At 50.1% G+C, this 18455-nt stretch overlaps 1 protein-coding gene across 1 annotated transcript; it reads left to right on the forward strand.

The window, feature by feature from the left end:
• Nucleotides 1-239: 239 nt before the first annotated feature.
• On the forward strand, nt 240-18391 carry ZSCAN1 (zinc finger and SCAN domain containing 1). The gene is made up of 8 exons (XM_040634381.1): nt 240-493; nt 832-925; nt 1062-3129; nt 10367-10455; nt 12580-12672; nt 15011-15014; nt 16776-17004; nt 17403-18391. The coding sequence occupies exons 3-8, from the start codon at nt 2760-2762 to the stop codon at nt 18223-18225; spliced, it is 1608 nt and encodes a 535-aa protein (XP_040490315.1). The 5' UTR covers nt 240-493; nt 832-925; nt 1062-2759; the 3' UTR covers nt 18226-18391.
• The last annotated feature ends 64 nt before the right edge of the window (nt 18392-18455 follow it).

Genomic DNA, 18455 nt, shown 5'->3' on the forward strand with positions numbered 1-18455 from the left:
CGGCCGTCCCGCCGCCTGTCCCTCGTCCGTCAGTGCGCCCACCGGGCTGGCCGGCCGCGTGAAGGGACCGCGGGGCGGGCCGAGGGTGCCGGAGTCGGCGGGCGCTGGCCGGGATCGCGTTAGAGGAAGCGCGGGTGGAGACGAGTCCGGGCTCGGGCGGGAGGTGCAGCCCGAGGCGGGCGGCGGGGCCGAGCCGGGTCGGGGGAGCCGTCGCGGGGCCCCGAGGTACCCGGGGATGAGGGAGACGGGCGAGCCTTGCAGGCCTCGCGGGGGGGCTGAGGTGGAGGTGGGCAGGGGGCCGGGGCGCGCCGTTCCGCCCAGCCCCGGCCCAGGTGGCATCTCCCCTCCCCATCAGCCGGGGCAGAAAGCCCCTCCACCCTCGTTTGTCCACTCCAGACCCCACTCGGCCCAGCCCAAGTTGTCCCTCCCCCCCACCAGCCAGCAGCCCAGAACCTGACACAGTGTCAACGGCAAATCTCGGTGCCCACCGCAGGTAAGCCTGGCCTGTCCACGTGGCTTTCAGCCCTACAAGTGACACTCAGAGACACCCCCAGCATCAATCCAGGTTACCCCCAGAGTGGATCTCCTAGACCCCAAGACCACAGCTTTTATGTAGATCTCAACCCCCCCCCCCATCAGCTTAAGACCTCTACATCTTCCAGGCCCCCTCATCAGCCTGGGTTCCCCATTTGGTCCAGACCCCGACATGAGGACATCATTTCCCCCAGCATGGGCCCCAGTCACCCGCCCATAGGCCTTAGGTGCTTTCAGCTAGGAGCCCCACTTGACCCCCCTCTAGATCCCCCATCAACTCAGCTTCTCCCCACATAGACTTCATCCCAGGACCCTGGAGGGTGCTGAGGGGCTGCGGTTCTTCACCCTGGAATCTGCCTGGGGCGCACTTCCCTGCTCACCGGAGAGAAGGGTAAGGTCTGAGATCCCAGAGCAGAAGGACTGTTTGAACCTGTGAACCTGCGAAACGGGCCCTTTTTCTTTTTCAAAAATACACATATGAAAGTGTTACTACAGCATAAGAGTATTTTTGCCTGTGGTCTCAGCAGGGGTGACGGAGCTTATAAACGCCCAGTCAGGCTGCCGGCGGCAAGAAGCAGGCTCGAAGATTGCTGGCAGGGCACAGCCCTCGTGAGTCGCCCTCCCTGCGTTTGTACATCTCGCCTTCCTGATTGTAAAACCCACACACGTGCACATGAAAAGTTCTCCAGAGTCTCAAGAAGGAAAAAGTCACGTGGAATACTCCTCCACTTTTCACTTGTCATAAGCATTTCCCATGTCATTAAAAATCCTTCCTAAATGTTTTTGTTCTTTTTTTTTTTTTTCTTCATGATGAAGGTCGAACATGATCAAAATACCATTTGGGGGAGATTAAGAGAAGTATGAAGAACATAGCATATGGCTGGCTGCCCTTGGGCCTCTCCTGGCGGCCCTTTTTGGGACCCTCATATATCATTTTGCATCCCACTTTCCCCTGTACCTCATATCATCTGTATGTCATGTCTGCTTCCCTTGAGCATGTTATGTTACCGTGTATTTCGCAGTCATAAATGCTCCGCCATGTGATGGGAGGGTAGTTGATCTCACCAGGCTTGACTGTTGGGCACTTTTGTTGTGATTCTTAGTGCCTAAATCTTTGTCCCAATTTCAGATAAATTCCACAGCATGCGAACTTCCAGAATGGTCTTGATACACAAGCTGCCACAGTGCTTTCCAGAAAGGTCGTGCCAGTTTGTACTTTCACCATTGGATCAGCGCAGAGTACATGTGTTAAAGAAAAAAAAAATCTGCTCATTTTTATTTTTACAACTTTAACGTTTTCTTCAGTTACATGTTCACTATAGAAAGCTTGGAAAAGGCACAAAATGCTATTTTTTCACTGCCCTTCCCACTTTCCCTCTGTTTTTAAAGTATCTTTCCCCCCTTGTCCTCCTCACCGCCTCCTCCCTCAGCCTTAACTTAGAAAAGGCAAGAAAGACAGCATAGGCAGGGCAGGAGGCCTCTGTTGTGCTATTACATAGCATATCTGGCTGTTATCATTTAAAGGGAATTTAAAAGTCCAGTTTCTTATTTCAAGTGCTCAGGAGCCACATATTAGCCTGTGGCTACCATGCTGGATGGCACAGATGGAGAGCATTTCCAAACCCATAAGAAGTTCTGCTGGGCAGTGCTGGCTACTCCACCAAGGCAGGAATCCCATTCCCCTAGATGCTCAGTAAACCGTGTGTTGAATGACTAAATGAGTGAAGGAGGCAGATGTATGCTAAGTAAGGAAATGAGGTATGCTCATGATGAGGTAAGAGTTGTGAAGACAGCACAGTGAAGATGAGACAAGGGTGATGGCCTGAGCCAGCACGTGGTGACATCCTGCTGTGGTGACAGCTGGGCTAGGATGAACATCAGAGAGTAGTGTGGGTGGGAACAGTAGGTACAAAGGCCCTGGGGTGACCAGTGCCTTGTCTTCAACACAATGTAACCCATGAGGGTCATATGGAAGGAGATTAGGTCAGAATGAGATGGGGAGGGGTCAGGTCAGTTCCTTGGGAGCTAGAGGTCAGGGCAAGGAGGTGGGGAGTGAGGGGAGTCCTGAGCAAGGTGGTGGCCACCATCTGATGTGGCCACTTTGCGCCTGCCCCTCTCTGCAGGCCCCTGACTGCTGACTGCATCCGCCTGCTGCCACCTGGGTTTGTCTGGAGCTGCTGGGACTGTCCTGGGATCCAGCCTGCTTGCCCCCTGAGGCCGGAGAGATGCTCCCATTGGCCAAAGCCCTCGCCTCCCCCAGGAATCCCCAGACCCCGGCTCTGGGGGAGCAGGACGGGGCTCCTCAGCCAGCCAGTCCTGGGGATACCGAGGTTTGGCGCCTGCGTTTCCGACAGTTCCAGTACCGCGTGGCAGGAGGGCCACACCGTGCACTGGGCCAGCTCTGGATGCTGTGCCGCCAGTGGCTACGGCCCGAGGCACACTCGAAGGAGCAGATGCTGGAGCTGCTGGTGCTGGAGCAGTTCCTGAGTGCGCTGCCCAGCAAGATGAGGACCTGGGTGCAGTCGCAGGGCCCCCGCACCTGCAGGGAGGCCGCTAGCCTGGTGGAGGACCTCACACAGATGTCGCAGCAGGAAGGTGAGGGGACGGGCCTCACCCCTAAGAGCGAGTGGCTGGCCAATGTCTCCGTGGCCCGGTGCCCAAGGATCGCGCTTCTTTTTCCTTTCGGACTCGGAGTGTCGCATCCACCCAGCCCTGCTCCCACCCACCCCCCACCCGCTCCTGTCCCGTTCCCTCTCCCGACCAGCAGCGCCCCAGGCCATCTGAGCAAACCCCTGCCTGCACATGTCCTGCCAGTGCACATTGTCGTATCACACACCTGTGTTTTTCTTTGTTTTACATAAATGTCATTGTGCTGCACGCCTCTGTCTGCCTCACTTCTCTCGCTCAGTCGGTAATTGAGGGTTTCTCCATTTTACCATGTGTCCATCTGGCCTGTGGCTTTGCATTTGTCTGCTCTCTCTCTCAGGACCCCAGGTCTCTCAGCCCACATGAGGTGCTGTGGACCGTGTCCCCGCCCCACCCCAGGTCCTGTCCAGGAATCCTGGAGGTTACTAGTCCTCCCCCGCATCCAGGCTATGGGGCACAGACCCATCCCAGAGGTCCACGGCTGGTTATGGAGACTGATGCCTAGGTCCACAGTTGTCACAGAACGGGTGTTGGAGAGAGCTCAGCAGACAGAGGGGTCTCAGGTAGCTGCAAGGTCTGCAGGTGAATCTGATGCCACCTCTCTCCCTCAGCCCCCTTTCCCCTGCAGGGGCTTTGTCCTCATGCTTTCTTGCCCCTGTGACTCTGTAGAATTGCTATCCTCCCAGGCCCCAGTCCCATGGAATGGGGCTCCCCTCTTTCCTTGTAATGTCAACAGAAGTGCAGACCCCATCACATCTCGAGGAGGTCAACCCTCAGGGCCTGGCACGGGTGCTGTGATCCGGGTGTCTTCAGGCCCTAGGTTCAGAAAAGCCTTGAAATCTACAGAAAACAGGGTTCCCAGGTATCCACACTGCCCACAGGAAGCTGGCTGACTTGCTCGGGAAAGTTTTGCATGTTGCATTTTGCAGAGGCAAGAGCATAGTCCAAGTTGGAAGGCACTGAATGGCATCATGGAGTCTTGTTCCCAGGTTCCTGTGGAATCATGAAGATGTGCAAGGCAGATAAAGTGGTCCTTGGAACTCACTGTTCCAGGGACTAAGGGGCCAAAAAGCTTTTGTGTCTGGCCATTGGCGGACCCATGCAGCCTCCAGGGCCTCAAGCTTAGGAGGCCCAGGCTGGTGTTAATGTTTTGCTGTCGCCATCTTGAGGTTCCCTATCATTTTTTAGCAAGGAGATCACGTACATGTTTTGCACGGGGCCAGGCTGTGGTCCTGTGGACAGGGACATAGTTGGAGCAGCAGGTGGTTCGGCCTGATAAAGCGTCTCTACCTGCCATGTGAATGCCTGGAAGTTAGGGACACAGGCAGGAGGCATCTGCATGCTGCTGCCTCAAGACCGGGATTCATTCCTTGGGAAGGGTGAGGAGCGGGAAGGGGCAGGATGAGATGTGCACTGAGGGAAGGGAGCCTGGGGACTGGCTGGGGCAGGGCTGTGGGTGGGGTGCCTGAAGCCCAGATGGAATCCATCAGGAGCCTGGCTCTCCTCTTTTCTGTGGGTGGCCCTCTCCAGTCACCGGGGTGCAAGTGCAGGGTGAAGACAGACCCAATATTTCCACCTGAAGCCCCTGATGGCTGGTGTCTGGAAAAATAACTGAACAGAGTAAGTCTCTCCCCGTCTTAGTCCATGGTGTATCCCTCCCTCTGGCCCAGCAGTGAACCTGGGTGCCAAGGACTGTTGTCCCCGTTACAGCCCATATATTGATACTGATGCTCTCGAGCACAAGAGGGAGAGCACTGGGATAGGGAGCCTGCCCCGGGGGCTCTGCCTTTATTGGAGGGAGGCTATTTTAGGGTCTCAGAGGTATAGTCTTTATTGGCTAATTTAAAGCAGAAGAGTGGGAATTAGGATGTGAGTAGGAAGTAGTGGGTCACCCAAACTGTCAATTATCTAGACCACCCAAGGCTTTCTGAATGAGGACCTCCATGAGTGGGGGCAGCCCAATTCCTTACCTGGTTTTTTGCTAGTAGCTGTGTCACACAGCTGCAAATGTTTATTACAGATGGCAGTCTTTGAAATGGAGGCCTCAGAATTTAAAAGTTTAATGTCAGGCCCAGCTTCCTGCTCTCCCTACACCCATCACCCTATCCTCTGTCCGCACAGCAGCAGAGGGAGTGGTCAGCTCCTCCCATGCCAGCCCTGCAGTGGGGCTGACCGCAGATCCCTGTCCTGGCTGTGTGCCTTGATCTGCCTCCAGGGCCTCGCCTCCCTATAGCCCTGCAGCCTTGACCCTCACTGGATCCAGGGATAGCCAGCTCATCATCTAGGCCTGGCTCAGACATCCATCCCTCTGAGAGGCTACCACGCAGGACCCCATTCATGTTCTCCAGGGTCCTCGCCTCTCTGCGATGTGTATAGGGTTTATCCTTTCCCTGCATGTTTGTTCTCTGTCCTAGTTGATGTGAGCTTCGTGAGAGCAAGAGCTCTGCATGCACCTTCAGGTGGTTTCTGGACAGTGGACAGTACCAGACACCTAGTGGGTGCATAGACGATACAGGAGGGGGAGGCGTGGGTGAACAGAAGAACCAAGGATGGGCATTTGGCAAGTAGCAGGCACTGTTGGGTATACTGCACAAAGCAAGGCTCCGACTTTGGTCTTTTGCATGTGAATTACCAGTTGTCCCAGCACCACTGTTGAAAAGACTCTTCTTTCCCCTACTGAACGGTTCTGGTACATTTGTGAAAAAACCAATTGGCCACAGGTATGTGGGCTTAGTTCTGGACTCTCAATTCCTTTCAATTCTGTATGTCTATCTTTATGCCAGCACTGTAGCTCTGTAGTTAAGTGTTGAAATCAGGAGGTAGGTGTCTTCCAACTCTGTCCTATTTTAGGACTGTTTTGGCTATTCTGGGTCCCTTGCAATTTCATATAAATTTTAGAACCAGCTTTTCCATTTCTGCAAAAAGGAGGAAAAAAGAGTGTTAGGGTTTTGATAGGGATTGCATTGGACCTGTAGATCACTGAGAGTGTTGCCATCTTAACAATATTAAGTCTTCCAATCCGTGAACGTAGAATGTGTTTATTAATAATAATGATGATGATGTTATTTATTCAGATTTTCTTTAATTCCTTTCAGTAGTAGTTTTCCAGTTTTCAGTGTAGAAGTCTTGTATCTCTCAGGCTAAATTTATTCCTAAGTATTTTATTCTTTTTGATTCTGTAAGTAGAATTGGCTCTTTTTGTTGTAAATGAAATCTTCTGAGTTTCCTTTTTGGGTTGTTCACTGATGTTTTATAGAAACACAACTAATTTTTACATGTTGATATTGTATCCTATAACTTTGCTGAATTCACTTATTAGCTCATGCCGTCTGTGAATAGAGATAGTTTTTCTTCCTTTCCAATATATTTATTTTTTAAGAGATTTTCTTTTTTTTTTTAAGATTTTATTTATTTATTTGACAGAGAGAGACAGCGAGAGAGGAAACACGAGCAGGGGGAGTGGGAGAGGGAGAAGCAGGCTTTCCACTGAGTCGGGAGTCCGATGCGAGGCTCGATCCCAGGACCCCAGGATCATGACCTAAGGCGAAGGCAGATGCTTAACAAGTGAGATACCCAGGCACCCTAAGAGATTTTAAGTAATCTCTACCCCAAAGTGGGGCTTGAACTCACAACCCTGCGATCAAGAGTTGCATGCTCTACTGACTGAGCCAGCTAGGTGCCCCTACCTTTCCAATGTAGATGATTCTTTTTTTTCATTTTTCTTGCCTAATTGCTCTGGCTAGAACTTCCAGTACAATGTTGAATAGAAGTGGTAAAATCAAACATCCTTGCCTTGTTCTTGATTGGGGGGAAGCTTTCAGTCCCTCAGAATTATGATGTTTTTATCATTAGAGGGCATTGGATTACATCAAATGCTTTTTCTGTGTCAATTGAGATGATCATGTGGTCTATTAATATGGTGCATTACATAGCTTGATTTTGATGTATTGAACCACATAACAGTTTGATTATAGTGTGTCTCGGTGTGGATCTCTGAGAGTTCATCCTGTTTGGAGTTTGTTCAGCTTCTTTGCAGATTCAAGTATTTCATCTATTTTAGGAAGTTTCCAGGCATTGCCTTCTCAAATATTTTGTTTCTCTGTCTTCTCTTTCTGGGATTCCCGTTATGTGTCTGTTGGTATGTTTTATGATGTCCCACAAGTCCCTTAGGCCCTGTTCATTTTTCTTCTGCTCCTCAGACTGTATAATTTTGATTGACTTACCTTCAAGTTTACTGATCCTTTTCTCTGCCAGCTTAAATCTGAAGTTGAACCCCCGTAACAAATTTTTCATTTTAGTTATTGTATTTCTCTACTCCAGAATTTCTATTTGGCTCCTTTATATAATTTCTCCTTATAGATATCCTTTATTAGTTAAGAACATCATTCTCCTGATTTTTGGTAGGTCTTTGTTCATGGATTCCTTTAGCTCTTTGAGGGTATTTAAGACAGTTGATTTAAAATCTTTGTCTAGTAAATCCAATGTCCGGGCTTCTTCAGGGACAGTTTCTGTTAATTTATTTTTATTCCTGTGAATGAGATACACTTTCTTGGGTCTTTGCATGCCTCTTAATTTGTTGTTGGGAACTAAGCATTTTTAATATTTGATAATATAATGTGATAACTCTGGAGACCAGATTCTCTTCCCTCCCCAGGGCTTGTTTATGCTGCTTACTGTAGGTTGTAATTGTTTATTTTGGAAACTTTTTTCTTTTTCTAAGATTTTATTTATTTATTTGAAAGAGAGAGTGAATGCTGAGCAGGGACCCTGAAGCAGGGCTCAATCCCAGGACCCTGTTATCATGACCCAAGCCAAAGGCAGATGCTTAAGTGACTGAGCCACCCAGGTGCCCCATTTTGGAAACTTTTCTAAACTATTTTTGTAAATACTACATTCTTTGTTGTGTGTGCTCACTAAAGTTTCTGTTTCATTAATTCAGTGTTTGGCCAGAGATGTGACAGAAATTTCCTTTAGGGCCTGGAGCCAACAAAACAAAACTCTCCTGATTTTTGTAGGTTGGCTCTGAGTTGAGATACTCCTTAGCCTCTCCATTTACAGCCCTCCTGAGCCTTCACTTTCTGGTTACAAGGGGCCTAAAGATCAACCAGATATGAAAGCTTGGGATCTTCTCATTTCCCACCATGTGTTTAGTCCTGATCATACGCATGGCCTGCTAGACTCTGCGGTAAAGCCCTTACTCCCACATGTACCTCTTTCTCCAGACTCTTCTTTCCTAGGCTCTTTGGTCTCTCTGCTGCTTGCTCCATCTGTTATCCCTGCTACAGGTGGTTGTGGCTAGTATATGCCTTTAAATGCTTTTGACAAATGCTGCTCAGGAGGCCACTCCAGTCCTGACAGTTCTGAGAGGGCATAACAAAGGTAAACCCCTGAACTAATCCTTCAGGGAGTCACCAGACAGGTCACCAGACATACAAATGCAATGCTTTGGGAACAAGATCTGTCTTGCCCCCTGTGGCTACAGCAAGCCACACCAATAACATAGACTGCCATTCACACAGCCCCTCCTAGCTGCAGAATGGGGTTGGTAGGCAGGTACACAATACCTTCTAGTGAAATTTAATAGCTTCTTTCTTCATTAAGCATTCCCTCATCCTTGTTTGTTTTGTTTTGTTTTTAAAATCAGATTAAAGTTCCCAAAAGTTAACTCTGAAAGTTTTTGCTGGCTTGATTGTTGCTTCAGTGGAGGGACTGATTTTGGGAGCTCCCTATTCTGCCATTTTTGGCAATGTTACCTTCCTGTTTGCTTTTTAAAAATAATGTTATTGAAACATAATTCCCATACTATATAATTTTTCCATTTAAAAATATGCAATTCAGTGATTTTTAGTATATTCGCAGAGTTGTGCAGCCATCATTACCATCTAATTCCAGAACATTTTATTCACCCCAAAAGGAAACCTCAGACCATTAGCAGTCACTCCCTATTCTCCCCTCCCCGCAGCCCCTGGCAATCACTAATCTACTTTTTGTCTTTATGGGTTTGCCTGTTCGGTACATTTCATATAAATGAAATCATATAATATGTGGCCTTTTGTGTCTGGCTTCTTTCACCTAGCATAAGGTTTTCAGAGTTCATCCATGTTGTAAAATATATCAGTACTTCATTCTCTTTATGACTGAACAATATTCTACTGTGTGGATATACACAGTTTGTTTCTTCATCACTTGACACACATTTGGGTTGTTTCCACTTTTTGACTCTGATGAACAATGCTGCTATGAACATTCACATATAGATATTAGCGTGGACATGTTTTCATTTCTCTTGGAAACACATCTAAGGAAGAGAAGTATGGGGTCATATGGTAACTCTACATTTAACTTTTTGAGGAACTGCCAAATTGCCTTCCAAAGCAACTGTTTGCTTTTTATATGACATATTTTCAGCCTACAAAACTGTATGAAAGGTATTATAACGAACACCCATGTAATTGCCATGAAGCCATCTCAGAGCCTAACTGAAAGGCAGCTTAGGGTGTTACTTAAAGAAATGACACACTGTGGAGTTCACTGGGCCCACAGTGCAGGTCTCCCCACATTCCTCTTGTCCTGCTCACCTTGCTGCCCCAGAGGGGGACAAGGCCTTGAATTTCTCATTGCATGTGCATGTTTGTACTTTCTCCTCTTATTTTGCATCCATAACAGTGTATGGCTCTGTTTCCCATGTCCTAAACCTATAAATGGTGTCCTTCTGTAACTGTTATCCTGCCCTGGCTTTTGTCCCCCTACAATGTGTTTTGTGGTAGATCCATGGGGCCCTGCTTCAACTATCTTTGCTACCTGACTGCATTCTGCCTCAGAAAGATTCCAGTTGTGGGATGAGGCCCCTTTCCAGGCTTTCCATGTTAGTCAGTGCTACAGGAAATGTCCTCATGGGCCTCTCAGGGGCACACATGGGGGTGGAGTGCTAGGTGAGAAGACCTGTCCTCAGCTGCCTCTTGTGTCATCGTGGCCTCATGACTGGCAGCCATGGAAAAGTCTGGAGCAGGGGGGTGGGGCTGCATTTAGAAGCTTGTTGGAAGGATAAAGGCAGTGGCATACTACTGTTCCTGCCTTGGCCTCACTGGGGTGCTCCTGGGATTGGCTGCTCTCCGTGTGCAGGAAATCTGGGGATTTAGGGGCTCTGGGTCACACAGGCCTCTCACCATCCCTTTCTCCCGCCCAGTTCTGGTATCTCTCACCGACCACCAGGACAAGAGCATCAGCGAGGAGGAAGACAGGAAGAGCCCGAGGTCCCAGAAAGACCCATCCCAGGTGAGCCCAGGGCCCCTGGCTCCATGCTCCTACATTCCTGGGGCACCATGAGCATCAGTGCTGTGACAGGCTGAAGGACATCCCATCCAAGCTCTGTGCAAGGCTGTCCCAACACTCCCAGGAAGCCTGAACTCCACACCTCTAACCTGTCCCACAAATCCCAAAACTTGCTGCAGCTCAGTGCTGGGCAAAATACAGTTAACAGGGTTGTGCTCTGTTGCAGACCATCTTCATCCCCCTCCACCCAGGCCCTCTACTAGTCCTTCACCAGGCAACAGCCAGATGCTGAGGTCCCCACCCTCAACTACCTGCTGGGTATGTTGAGAGATTTCTGGTGCTGCCACTCCAAGTGCTGCCACATAGGAGCTTGGGTGCCCTGGCCCAGATGCCATCCATAGTATTAGTACCTGTAGTGGTCTCATACCAAAGAATCCTGTGGATTCTTGGAGGGGCTGGGAAAGACTCCAAGAGCGCATCCCCGACAGCAAGATCTATTCTTGCAAAGGCCCCAAGTGAGAGGGGACCATGACATATGTCAGGGACCAAGGGAAACTTGGTGTGGCTGGAGATCACAGAGTGAAGGGGACAGGCCCCCAGCAGGGACTGGAGTGATTAAAACAGTGGGGGCCAGACCACGTAGATTTGTTAACAGGTAAAGCACGAAAGAAACAAAAACCAAACCACATTCCCTTCCCTCTGGCATCAAGCAGATTCACAGCCCCTTGCTCTCACCTCCCATCACCTCCGTGACCTCCCGCTTCTTCAGACCACAGGCCCCTTCTGTCTCCCACTAATTTTCCACTCTCTCAAACGTTAACCTCCAACGCTAAGGCCCTGTCAGGACCTTCATGCCCTGCACATGACTGTCAGACTGGGTGTCCTTGAGACATCGTACCTCTCTCTCATATGGGGGTCGTGTGGCCTCCCTCAGTCACGACCAATACTGCCACCTTCTCCTCCCAAGCCCCTCCACGCCATTCACAAGCGACCTCGAAGCATCTTTGGTTTCCTTTTGTTTTCTAAGTCCACGCTCAGAGAGAAAAAGCACAGGAGTCATGCCCTTCCCTTTTCAAAATGGGAATGTTACAGTGAGCACATGGAAAGATGCTGAAGATCAGCAGCCATCAGGGAAATGCAGATTAAAACTATGATGAGATATCACCACACACCTACTGGAATGGCTAAAAGTAGAAAGAGGGACAGCAGCAAGTGCTGACAAGGATGTGGAAAAACGGGAACTGGTTCATTGCTGGTAGGAATACAAAGTGGTAAAACCAATCTGGAAAACGGTTTGGTTGTTTCTTACAGAGTTAAGTATATACGTGACATATGACCCAGCAATCCCGCTCCTGGGATTGGATGTTTACCCAGATGAAACAAAAACTTATGTTCCTATAAAAACCTGTACACAAATATTCATAGCAGCTTTGTTTGTAATAGCCCCAAACTGGAAACAACCCATGTGTGCGTGTGACTAGATAAACAATCATTTATCCTGCACACCATGGAATACTATCCAGCAATATAACGGAAGAAACTCTTGATCCACACACAACTTGGATGGATCTGAAGGGCATTATGCTGTCAAAACAGCTAATCTCAAAAGGTACATACTATGAAATCCCACTTATATGACATTCTTGAAAAGACAAAATGATAGCCACAGAGAACACATCAGCGGTTGCCAGGCAGGGGTTCTGGGTGGAGGGAAAATGTGACTATACAGGGGTAGCACGAGAGGGTTTCCCTGGGTGGTGGAACCATTCTGGTCCTTATGGTGGTGGTAGTTTCACAAATCTATATATGTGAAATTAACAGATTGTACACGTGCGTGCACACATGCACACACACACACTTTTATGTGATTAAGCAAAATTAAGAAAAATTAAGTTAAATTAAGGAACCATTAAAAATGATATTTCCCATCAAGCCAAAGTCCAGTTCCTCCTGCATTCCCAGAGACCACCCCCCTCTTATGATGCTGGGGTCTAGTATCATTTTGAGGTTTTTTGACTTGCATGGCTGATTTTTTTAAGGACCCACTAGTCTGTATCTTGTTTCTTCTCTGGCTACTATGCTCTGCCTGGAGACCATTTTCATTCTTTATTTAATTCATAACAACAGAAAAAAAGACATCTAAAGAAAAACATGAGACAAAAGATGAATAACGCACCCACCGCTCTGCAAAAGAGCTCCCCCCACCAAAGAAACACCTGTGTACCTTTGCAGACATCAGCAGCAGATCATCCCCGTCCTTGAATTCACCTGCATGAATTTCTCTACCTCTGACCTGCTTTTGCTGGGGGGAAAAAAAAGAGTTATTCTTAATTGTCTTGTTTTAGGCTTGCAGGAGGAAATATCTTTTTGTATAACCTTTTATTGTGGAAAACTTCAACCACACACTGTATGGTAGGCTGAATAATGCCTCCACCAACCCCCTCTGCCCACCAAATGTCCATGTCCTCATCCCCTAGAACCTGGGAATGTTACCCTAGGTGGCAAAAGGGACTTTTTGCAGGTGTGATTAAGGTAGGAACATGAGAAGAGGAGATTAGCCTGGATTATCTGACTGGATTCTAAAGGTAATCCCAAGTGTCCTTGTAAGAGGGAGGCAAAGGAAGGTTTAACTACAGAAGACAGGACAGTGACTGGAGCACAGAGGTAGTGAAGGTGGAGTAAGGGCCGCAAGGCAAAGAAGGTGGGTGTGTCTAGAAGCTGAGAAAAGGCCAGGAAACAGACTCTCCCCTGGAGCCTTCAGAAGCAACGGGCCTTGGCAGACACTAACTTTAGCCTGGGGAAACTGACTGCAGACTTCTGGCCTTCAGAGCTGTAAGAGAAATTTGTGCTGTTTTCAGCCACTAAGCGTGTCATAGTTTTGTTACAGCAGCCACGGGAAACAAATACACATTATATACACCAAAATAGAGAGAACAGACTAATGGACCCAGGGTTGTATTAGGACTTTCCTGGGCCCTAAAAATTTTTGTCTGATAAGAATCGTATCAAAGTTATACTCATGAGCTTAGACAAAATAGTAAGTTATATTTTATGACCATTTGGTACAAAGATGAATATATTCTAGGCTGGAGTATTCACTACATTCATTTTTTTTTTCTGACTAATTTTAAAAGACATTAAAACATTATTGCAAGAAACTCCTTTTTTAAAAAGCTTCATGGTCCCTGGGCTCTGTTTCTGGCACATGATGGAGAAGTCAGCCCCAGATGGGCCACAGGTGTCTGACACACAGCCAGATGTGTTGATGGAAACCCCTTTTCCATCCTGGATTCTCCCCTCCAGAAATCACTGACATGCTCACACCCCATCTCCATGCACTACAAGTAGGGCCTGGGCTTCAAGGTCTCATTTTCCCCCCAACTGTATCTATAATATCTTTTTATTTTTAATATTTTATGGAGATATAATTGATGTGTAACTTCATGTTAGTATCAGGTGTACAATATAATGATTCGATATATATTGAGCAACGATCAACTACAGTAAGTCTAATTAACATCTATCACCACAAAAAGTTACAAATATTTTTTCTTGCGATGAGAACTTTTAAGATTTGCTCCCTTGGCAACTTTTAAATATGCAATACAGTATTATTAACTGTAGTCTCCATGTTGTACATTACAAGCCCGGGGCTTACTTGTTTTACAGCTGGAAGTTTGTAGCTTTTGACCCCCTTCATCTATTATATCCCTCCACACCCACACACCCACAACCTCTGGCAAAGCTGCCAGACTCTTCTTTTTTTAGACAGAAACCCAGCTCCACTGCCTCAACTAGAACCATTAACAGTAATCCCCCAACAGCAGTAAACAGCTGGTTGGCATTCACATTTCCCATTGTTCTTATTTTCTTTTTCTTGGCTGATTAGACGACCGATGTGGGTCCCCGCATCCCACTCACTGCCCTGCACTGTCCGTGGAATGATCAGAGCCCTGGTCAACAAGACTTTGGGGACATTTTTTGTGTTTAGAGCTATCAACAAGGCTCAGAAATGTCCTGGTTTCTGTGCCTGGCCCAAGTGTGTTTGTCAGTATCTTCAGACGTCTCTGGATGGTGGCCCACGCTTCCAAGTCAGGGGAACTAACATGCCCTAGCATGCCCCCCCCAAACACGTACACATACACACACGGGTCCTGGGCCTCCTCTCCCAACCCCTCACTCTCCATGGTCATGGTCTCGGGCCACTGAGGAGGAGGCAGGACTCTCAGCAGCTGAGGGTCTCAGGCGGTCAGGTACCAGAAAGAGGGAGAGGGACTCCTGTCTGCCCCCTTGCAGATGGCAGACCCTCTGGTGACTGTTACAGAATTCAACAGGTATTTGTTCTACAATGAAAATTAGTATTTAGTAAGAAACAGAAAATCAGTAATTCAGCCAAACACAGGATCCACACTTTCCCAGTCTGAAAGTGAAGAATCTCCTAATTTAATTCTCTCCCACCACACCCCATCCCCAGCTCCCTCCCTCTGGCAGTCCCTAGTGCCTAGCAGTCACTGCCTGGGCCTTTGGGGGGCCTTATATCCCCACACCTGTACCCCAGGTGGGTGAGAGCAGCAGAAAGCAGAGACCGACCCAAGACAGGCCTTTCTGACATGTGCTTGACCTCCTGGTTGAGTCTCACTTCTTGTTTTCCCCTGCACATTTTCTCGAATATTGTCCATTTGTACTGAGGGGGTCACTGTGCTCTTCCTCTAGCCACAAACCCTGAATGATCCAGCCACTGCAGTGCAGGTTTGTCAAGCCCTGGCCGGGTGCCTGGCTCAGAACATGTTGTGCAGATATCCCCTTTCTGGACCAGAGAGGAAAAGCCCTTTGCCCAGGGCCACACAGTAGGGCTAGCCCAGATGCAAAGCCAGGGCCATACATTTCAGATCCTTACTCTTCAGTGGCAAGCTCTGAGAGACTCCGCTGCATGCCTGCTGGTGGGATGGGTGACAGGAATGCTTTGGTGATAGGTGAGACCTGGACCCCCACTGCTGCTCATCACCCTCTGGGACCTTGTTCTCAGGGACAGGGCAGCTGTGAGGGACAGTTCAGAGCCCCACAGGTAATACTGACCTCAGTCCTTACATAGGGCCCGGTGCTCTGTTTAATGCCATGTTGCTGCTGTGAAATCATCAGTGGTTTTCAAGTGAAGGTGTACTAGTCAGGGTTTTGCACGGAAGCAAAACCGGTAGGATTTATACAGACATACAGAGATGTATTACAAGGAACAGGCTCACACGATTAGGGAGGCCAAGGAGTGCCTGATTTGCTGTCTGCAAGCCGGAGACGCCAGAAAGCCATCTCCAGGGCAGGGGACTCTTATCTCAAGGCCAAAGGTCTAAAGACCACAGGAGTCTCAGTCTGAGTCCAAAGCCCAAGAATCAAGGAGGGTCCGATGTCTGAGGGCTGAAGGTGGCTGTCCCAGCTCAAGCAGACAGCACAAACGCACCTTTCTGCCTTTGTGTCCAACTTGGGCCCTCAACGGATTGGGTGAGGCCCACCCACATTGGTGAGGATGATCTTTACTGAGACTGCCTGCACAAATGCTAGTCTTCCCTGGAGATGCGCCCCCCCCCCCCCCCCCCCAGATACCAGAAATGATACTTTACCAGCTACTGGGCCATCCGTTAGCTCAGTCACATTGACTCCTAGAACTCACCATCACAAAGGGGCCTTGAGTTTTCATTTTGCACAGGGGGGCCCTCAAATTATGTCTCTAGTCCTAGTAACAGCCCTCTGGGAATGTGCATTTGGGGTGTTAAAATTAAATACAAAATGGAGACCAGACTTGAACATTCCCTGAGCAGACAAAACCACTCACCACATAAGTGAGACTTAATTTAGTGTGTTCTGCAAAACAAGCAAAACATAACCTGGGCCACCTCGTGCAAATGCCTCTGACGATCAGTAAAGAAAGTTAAGTCATCTTCCTAAATGCGGTGTAAGATAATCACTTTGAGCCACCCCTGCTGTCTGGAAACCCCCTTTGTAATCACCATCATCAAGAAGGTTAAACAACCTCCTCATTTTCACTGTATAAGCCTCCAGGCTTCATATCAGTCTTTGATTTGAAAGCTCCCAGTTCATAGACTATTCTTATATGTACAATAAACTCTTACTAAATACTGTTTATTGGTTTGGTGGCTTTTTTTTTTTTTTTTGCACCTTTTTTTGGGGGGGGGGGGAGCGGTGGCTTTAGTTTTACTATTCCTGGATTTTTGAAAGGAGGCAATGCTGTCCCTCTCCTGTGGGGGCATTGGGTAGATGGCTCTCTGGTGGCTGCTCCAAGCCCTGGGCGGCGTGGGGCAGTTGCTGAGCAGGACTGTGTTTGCCATTCCAGGCATCGGAGCTGGGGCTCCCCCAGGAGGGCGAGTGGCTGCAGCCTGCCCAGCCCCAGCGGAGTCCCCACACCAGGGCGGGGGCCGAGGCATCCTGCACCCTGGGCTCACTCGGTGAGTGTTTGGGTCCGACGGCAATCCTGAGGGCTGGGAATGGGTTTAAGGTCTGGCAAGGGTTTGACTTTGCTGATGGCAGTGTCGGGGGGCTTTGGTGATGAACTCTATACATTCCCCCAGAAATTGTGCACACCAGGAGTGGGGACTGATATCGCGCCCCCCCCTCCCGAAACAGCCACTCAAACGTTTCCACCCCTTGACCAGGGCTTCAGCCTCCTAGCATGAAGGCAGACAGACAGAAGACACTGCAGCATGGGGTCCCCTCAGCAGCCTGCCCAGGTGAGGACAAGGGGGCCCAGGGCCTTGGGATCTGCCCCCCAGCCCCCCCAGCCCTTTATCTTAAGAAAGGAAAGGATTGCGGGCACTAAGGCCCTACTGAGTAAAGACAGCTGGCTGCCTGCTCCTCTCTGCAGTCCTGGGGGGAGGGGGGCAGGGAGATGCCCAGGGTGTGGCCTCCAGCCCCGGCCCCTTCACTAACAATTAACCCTTTCCCTCACCCTCCCCAGGCCTGGGCTGCTCGCCTCTGAAGCCTAGTATCTGGGATGAACCTCCCTGTGGGCAGGTTGGGGACAGAGCCCCAAGGAACAGACACATCCTCCCCAGGCTGGCCCAGGACTCTCCCCAGGCAGAAGGGGGTGCCTGGCAGGCAGGGGCTGCCCCAAGGGACGCTGTGCTTCAGGGCACTGGAGGCCAAGGGCCTGCTCCCGAGGGGCCCCTGCACCCGAGCCCTCAGCCCGGCCTGGTTGCAGACCCCACCCTTCCAAGTGCTCAGAGCAGCAGTCCCCAAAAGAGACTTGGGGACAGTGATGCCAGCAGCACCCACCTGCCCTTACTCAAAGACACCAAAGCCTCCCCTGAAGAGGCGGGGCAACCGGCTGCTGCCCTCTCCTCGGGGAGCTCAGCGGCGACCCAAGTCCCCCCAGGGGCGCGGCCCTTCGCGTGTGCCGAGTGCGGGGAGGTCTTCACCTGGGTCACCCACTTCATCGAGCACCAGAAGCGCCACCTGGAAGAGGGACCATTCTCGTGCCCCGAGTGCGGCAAGGCCTTTCTGCACGCCTCCGTCCTGGAGGAGCATCGGAAGATCCACCAGCTGCAGCCGCTGCGCAAGAGGCCCCGGCGGGGCGGGGGCGAGGGACCCGGGGAGGCCGGCCCGTTGGAAGCGGCGGATGGAGGCCCCTGCGCCCAGGACGCGGATGGAGACCGGCGCGCGGAGCCCTCCGGCCGCGAGCGGCCCTTCGAGTGCGGCGTCTGCGGGAAGGCCTTCCCCTGGATGGTCCACCTCCTCGACCACCAGAAACTGCACGCCACGCAGTGAGCGGACGCGGGCCCCGGGTGACAGCGACCCCCGGCGGACTCGTCCTGCAGGCGACCCGGGACCCGCCACCCCCGCCGCGTCCCCCCGGAGACAGCGACCCTCGGCGGGCTCGTCCTGCGGGACGACCTGAGACCCGCTGTCCCCTCCGCCGGGTCCCCCGGGTGACAACCGCCCTCGGCGGACTCGTCCTGCAGGCAATCCAGGAGCCGCCACCCCCGCCGCCGCGTCCC

This window comes from Ursus maritimus, unplaced genomic scaffold (genome assembly GCF_017311325.1).
Source record: "Ursus maritimus isolate PB19 unplaced genomic scaffold, ASM1731132v1 scaffold_19, whole genome shotgun sequence".
NCBI lineage: Eukaryota > Metazoa > Chordata > Mammalia > Carnivora > Ursidae > Ursus > Ursus maritimus.

What these genes read in the sequence shown, in the direction of transcription:
- ZSCAN1 (XM_040634381.1), top strand. Translation starts at nt 2,760, where the DNA reads ATGCTCCCATTGGCCAAAGCCCTCGCCTCCCCCAGGAATCCCCAGACC. An exon ending in CCCAGAAAGACCCATCCCAG is followed by an intron (nt 10,456 to 12,579) that starts GTGAGCCCAGGG and finishes TCATAACAACAG; the next exon opens with AAAAAAAGACATCTAAAGAA. An exon ending in GGCAGTGTCGGGGGGCTTTG is followed by an intron (nt 17,005 to 17,402) that starts GTGATGAACTCT and finishes TTAACCCTTTCC; the next exon opens with CTCACCCTCCCCAGGCCTGG.